Source organism: Limulus polyphemus, unplaced genomic scaffold (assembly GCF_000517525.1).
Source record: "Limulus polyphemus unplaced genomic scaffold, Limulus_polyphemus-2.1.2 Scaffold1696, whole genome shotgun sequence".
Lineage (NCBI taxonomy): Eukaryota > Metazoa > Arthropoda > Merostomata > Xiphosura > Limulidae > Limulus > Limulus polyphemus.
In genome coordinates, this window is record NW_013667306.1 from 51,648 (window position 1) to 58,408 (window position 6,761).

General features: G+C 32.4%; 1 protein-coding gene across 3 annotated transcripts in view; it reads right to left on the bottom strand.

Moving 5' to 3' along the window:
* Window positions 1-6,761, bottom strand: part of LOC106464588 (serine/threonine-protein kinase D1-like) — a 50,406-nt gene that overhangs the window by 12,633 nt on the left and 31,012 nt on the right. For all 3 annotated transcript variants that reach the window (XM_022392321.1, XM_022392322.1, XM_022392323.1), the window contains 4 exons: window positions 4,369-4,473; window positions 4,104-4,202; window positions 1,083-1,167; window positions 727-802 (listed from right to left, as the gene is read on the bottom strand). In XM_022392321.1, coding sequence (XP_022248029.1) covers window positions 727-802; window positions 1,083-1,167; window positions 4,104-4,202; window positions 4,369-4,473 — 365 coding nt within the window. The remainder of the gene's footprint in view (window positions 1-726; window positions 803-1,082; window positions 1,168-4,103; window positions 4,203-4,368; window positions 4,474-6,761) is intronic.

Consider the following 6,761-nt stretch of genomic DNA (forward strand, 5'->3'; position numbering starts at 1 on the left):
TGTTTGACCAAATTCCATGATTTTCTATAATCTTCTACATCTCCAATCATACCAGTCAATTTAAAGTTCTTAAATTTGTGATGCTTTTCTTTAATTTTGTCCTTTATACCCTTTGTAAGCCAACCTGGCTTTTACTTGCAGCCACCCTATTATTTTTATAAGGTTTACCTTGATTATTTAAAAATTTATTTTAAATCATTTTCTACATTTGATCAGTGTCTCCAAATAAGTCAGCTGCCCAATTCATAACAGGTAATTCTTGTAGCATCCCCTCAAAATTTGTTTTTATGAAATTTGTAACCAAAATATCATTATTCCTGACCACATGCAGCAGAACATCAAATCTAATAGAGCAGTGATCACTTGCACCCGGATGTTCCCCAATTTCAACCTTCTCAACAATTTCTATATTAGAAGTTAACAATATATCTAAAATAGCATTGTTTCTAGTAGGTTCCTTGACCAATTGGTGTAGAAAACCATTTTAAACAGTTTCCAAAAACTTTTCTACCTCATGCAAGGTTTTAAACTGTAAGGAAAATATTAAAGGCTTCCTTCTCCATTTTCTCAGATCTTTTTTTTTCCATTGTGTGTGTGTTTATGACATAAGTGCAACACACTGATGTGTGAACATGAGCAACCCATATAAAAGCATACAACAAACAAAAATACAGATTGAAGTGGATAAAATGTTTCATTTTATCTTGTTTTATCTCATGTTCTTACCTTACATAGATGACCACACCTACTGACCACATGTCCAATGACCTGTTGTAACCTTTGTTCCTAACCACCTCAGGAGCTGAAAGTCACATATAATTTAAGTCAATTTATACTACATGGTTCATTTGCATTTTCAAATCTATTTTCTATCTATCATCCATCCCTCCAACTTTTTAATAAATGCTACAATATCTAAATTCATACTGACAATTATCCTGTCTAATCTGCTAAAAAAAAAACAATACGATAGATTTACTATACCAAATTATTAATAAAATGTCTCAAGAGTAAAACCAAGCTGTAACTTTTAAGCCATATGTGTTACCTTTGAACAAAATAATTTAGAGTTATCCACTGACCTAGGTAAGCTGGAGTCCCAACTAAGGATTTTCGGAATGACTTTTCACCAATGATACGAGCAAATCCAAAATCACAAAGTTTGACCTGAAACAGAGAAAAGTAAATATGTGAGATAACCAACATACATTTTCATGCAAGTATACTCTAACTAATCAAATATAAAAAATAATCTAAACAGATTTATGTACAATATTTCTTATGCAAATAAACACAAGCCTTCTCGATACAATACCTGCAAAAGTTCATTAGTATTTTTTTCAGTATCAAAACTTGTTAGAGTGGTTGACTTGTAGATGTCACATAAAGATAAAAAAAGTACTATGTTTGTATCATCGAACTGTAAAAGTACAAGTTATTTTAGACTATATCAAGGTTATTAGTACTTTACAAGATCAATGTTCTAGGTCTTTTGATGCCTTTGTAACTATTTACTCTATTGTGAAGGATGGAAGATGGTGTCAAACTTAGACCATACATTTTGATCAACTCTCCACCACATGTGGATATCAGTTTCCAAGGCCACATTTAAACAGATCATAGACATAAAAGTCTACTGGGGTGAGACTGGACAGTTATATGATCAAATGGGATTGCTGGGATTTCATCTTTCTTATGAAAACAGTCATTTAATTTGAGGTATGGCTAAAAGTTTGTGAATTTTTGACTTTTTCAGCGTCATGTCAATAACGTTTTGGGTTGAAAGGTTCTCTTTCATAGCTACAACTCTCACTTTTGTATGAAGATTTTACCCAGAATTAGGTTCTGGTGTAGTTTCAGGGCCTGTTGCTGTCCTAAATGCTCTGCTATGTAAGTTTTTCAACTGTAAAGAAAATATCAAAGGCTTCCTTCTTTGAAATAGAGTCCTTTAACAATCTGAATGTATGAATATTTCTTTTTGGAGTATCTAAATATATTCCTCTGACCATAAGACAACCTATGGTGACACTAAAATGTCAATTAGTCAGGAATTTTTCATAAACTAAATATATAGCAGCACAGCTTCCAACTAGTGTGACAAGCCAATTCATTAGCAAATACAAATAATGTATAATTAACACACAGTAAAAACCTGAAATGTCTGTAGTCTTGTTGTGGTGCTCCATGTAATACTTATAACAGCTTCAAAATTATGCATCATGTACCATGATATTTGTATTTCAAAAATACACATGAATTAACTGTTTATTTTACATTTCCAAAACAAAAGAAAGAACCAAGACTCTGTAATGTTTCATCACACAACACTGGTCTCGTTAGTGTCAAACTAAAGATACTACACTTAAACTTATCTGCACATGCATCATTTACTACACATTTCACAAGGTTTTTAGTAACTTACATTTAAAATTTAATTAAACTATAGTTTTTTAAGTTATATCAATTACTGTGGTATAAATTCGTAGCTAATAATTCATATTTTAATAGTATACAAGTTTTTAAGTTCTTAATTTTATAAGGCTATATTAAAAAAAAATACTCAATTTCTCTAGGCATCCCCTCTTCACTAATTTATTTGCCACCCCTCCAGTAAGTATGAAACTTAACATAAATTACTCACTACAAAATCGTCATCACTCAGACAAAACATAACTTTTATAGCTTTCAATTTTGTTTGGTCACAGAGCCATTAAATGGAAAATCAGATTTCTCTTGCCACAACCACCTGTGACATCCTCTCTTTCAGGATTTGTTAATAGTTCTGTCTTATGTTTAATTCTATATTATTTATAACCAACAGAAAGACAAGGTTTTCATCTATCAAATGACATATTATATTACATTGTTTTCTGAACAGAAAATTGTCTATTTCTCTTTTAGAACAAGCTTTATTCCCACAGAAAACATATTGAGGCTAGCTTGGATGAATTTGTAACAGCTTTTGCCACATAATTAGAAAGCCACAAAAATTGTGATTGTTATGGGACATTCTCTGTTTTTTGCACGTTATTATTCTATGTTCTTTAGTGCATTATTTAATTAAATAAAAATTATTTAGTGCACTACTACCATTAGTATAAAAAAGTAGGGTTAAGCACCATTGACAGTTGAGAGCAAAAACAAAAGGTCCAGATAAGTACTTTATTTCTTGTTTTTTATGTGTATTCTTTATTTATTATTATAAAAGGAACTAAAATGTAAAACAGGAATTTCTTTTGGTCAGTTAAAGTTAGATTAGGTAAAATAACTAATAATAATATAATAAAAATGTTTCACGAGCATGAAACATGGTAATGTAATTTGATAACATAAGATGAGCTCCATGTTTCCCAAGTGATTTACAACTTATAATGGCACGAATAATACTTAGACACAGTTCAAAGGGCAATAAAACAATAAAATTTAAGTATAAGTAGATGTATACTGTTACAAGTTTAAGGATACTTAGGAAAACGAATGTAGTTTCATGTTACAATTTGAAGAAATTCTAGAAATAAAAAAGGGTAATTTAGATTTATTTAGATTTTTTTTTGGTAGTCACAAGGTTGGTCAATTTGACCAACCTTGTCTAGAGTTAGGGTAGAGAAAAATAACAGATAAAATATAAAGTTTTACTGAAAAAACGTTTGAAATATATTTAGGAGGTTTTAAGGGTTACACAAATTAAATGTGAGATTTTTGAGATGAAGAAGAGTATTTTTAATCTCAAAAAAAAACAAAAAAAAACTTGATGTATTCTTAGACAAATATTTTTTCTATTTTACTAAAAATAACTTCACTAAGAAACCTGATTTTTTTATGTGCAAAACTTGTAATGTTTACTGAAATCTGCCATAGGTTGTGAAGATATACCTATTATATTAAAAGTTAGTAGTATCAGAACTATAATGTCTTTAAACGAGTACAAAGTGGTCACGCAGTCAGCCAATTCAACCGAGCCTGTGTTGAGTGTGCCAAAGAGCACTAAGTCGCTCTTGTTGGAAATGTAATGCATTTATAAAACACTGGCACGTATTATCCATGTCAATACTCAATGTTCCTAAAAATGTTTGAAAGCTTCAAAGTAAACAGAAAAATCTCACCTGTGGAAAGTCCGAATCTGAAGACAACAAAACATTTTCTGGCTTCAGATCACAGTGAACAATGTTCTTAGAATGTAAGTGTTTCAGAGCGGTCAGAATCTGAGTGTGAAATAAAATACAGGTCATGAAACCATAATTAAGAGTGAAACTATTTTACTCTTTGTCCATCTTTCTTTTTTTTTTGTAATAATTAAAGAAATTCTGCAACTTTCAAATTGTTAAGGAAAATTATTTCATACACTATTAGTTTTCATACAAAACTTACTTGATAAATCAAAAACTTTGTTATACGTTCAGACAACCTTCTGTATTCACTGGACAGGATCATTTCTAACATGTCACCCTTCAGCTTTTCCATCACAACAAATATCTAGTAAGATGAAGAAAAAATCGGCAACATTCTATAAACCTTTATCCAAACACAGACAGGTAGGTTTATGTTCTAAAAAAAAAGTAAACAACCTTCACTTATTAATGATAAGACAAATATGCTAGCATGAAATCATCATAAAATGAAGCAAGGACTGTGGCCATCAACGCTTGGTTAAAGGAATAGCTTAAAACAAATGAAAGAGGTTCAAAATAACAAAAGTGCAACACCAAATGAAAATGTGTGAAAAATAAAACATGGCTCTCTAATTTAACTGTGTGCTCTTATTTATTTCAATAAAACATGGTACTAAGCAAGTTTCTATCAGTATTTTAATAATTACAAGTTTTACAAGTAATTTTCTATCAAGTTTTTTTTCCCCTATATCACTTTTAACAATTGTTGACACTAGAACAGACAATAATACCTCCTTTACTATGATTAACTTGTATATCTTTTTTACACTTAACAGTCTTTTGTAAACAATTATTTCATTGTCTACCCTGTAACACAGTCATGAAAATTATTAGAATACTTTCTCAAGTTGCTGACAAACAATTTTATTCTATACAATAATTTCATATGACATTATACAAGCCTAAGATATTACTCCTTATAATACTATATTTATATTAACTTTATTATTTTTATATAAATACTTTACTTACAGACAGTAATTTCCCAATAAATGAAATAATTGATACTTGAAGGTAGTCTTATAAAAATTAACATTTTTTCTCACACTGAAAATGTACTTCCAATAGGCTCTTACCTCACTCACACAAAGCTATCTAAGCATTGCTAAAAAATTTTGTGATCAGCACACCAGTCTATATACCCTTTTAATTTTGCATCATTTCTGAACATGTACATATGTGACTACTCTCCACCAATAGTATTGCATCACCTATACTGGTGCAGCTAGCTCCCTCTGTTATTCCCACTCAATCTGCTCTTTTGAAAAATGGCAGGCTCCAAAAGAAGAACACTGGCAGTGGGGAGGAATGGTGAGAAGTGTATGAGAGGAAGTAAGTCCTTATCAGAAATACACTTTCAGTGGAAGAAAAATGTTAAATTCTGATATGATCTTACCTTTTCCACACACAAAGCTAGAATCCCATATTGCAAAGGTGGTGGGGGCCAATGTAGGCACACAACATAGAAACCAAGTGAAAACCAACTGCCCAGAATAAATGGGTGTACTCTTGTGGGGTACTGCACTACATGTGGAACAGGTATGATCTTTGCCCTAGAAGTAGGAAATTAATCCGATACAGGTGTAAAAAATGCATGTGCACAAGTGTAATATGTTCTGAGAGGTACAACCCACAGTAAAATATAAACAGAATTAGCTATGTACATTCACAACTTCAACCAGACAGATGAGGTTCAATAACTCGTCCTTGGTATTAGGAGGTTGAGGGTAAAAAAAAAATATTGTAACATAATGTAATATATATTCATCAACCCCAACCATAAGTAAACAGTGTATCATATATCAAGCAACCAGAATTAAGAAGACAAAGTTGTTTTGGGGCAAAACTGGACAAATTCCCAAAATAGCAATAGGAGTAAGAAGTACAACAAACTGAACCCAGCATTCCTGGGTCGTTGTGTAAGAACGAGACAATATCTGTAGCTAGTATTATGAGCAGAAATCATAAATCACTCAACTGTAAATGCAGGGAAGAGACATCCTTCACCGGAATTATGATGACATGGAACATTCACTCAACCATAAGAACAGTGTACGTTCGCCCTGTAGCCAGCATTTCGAGGCAGATGAAGTCCTCCAAACTCAACTGTTAGAGTAGGAAAAGAACCACCTGCAAACGGAATTTACAAGAAGAGGAGACTCTACTGCACACAACCGTAGGAACAGGGTGGTGTCATCCCAAACACGGTATTACGAGAAGGATCCCGCATAGGCTGCACCTGCTTCAACCTATTTTTTATGTTTCTTTCGATAACTGTTCACCTGGGAAAAAGCATCTAGGCGAAATAGAAGGAGGGAAAGCAGCTTTACCCTCTTCTGAATGAGTGGATAATCATGAGTATATATGGTAAAGTAAATTTCTAAACTCAGTCAGGAGGAAGCCTACATGCTCCACTAACCCAGTATCTGGGCACTCTTAAGTGATAAGGACTCCCGTGCTCCACTAGAAGAAAAAAAAAGGGGTGGGGAATCCAGAGGATCCTTACACCAGAAAGAGTGCAATGGGTGTCCTCAATTCCCTATTTTGAAAAGCAGACTGGCCCCAATTTATTCAGTCAAAGGGTTGGCAGGG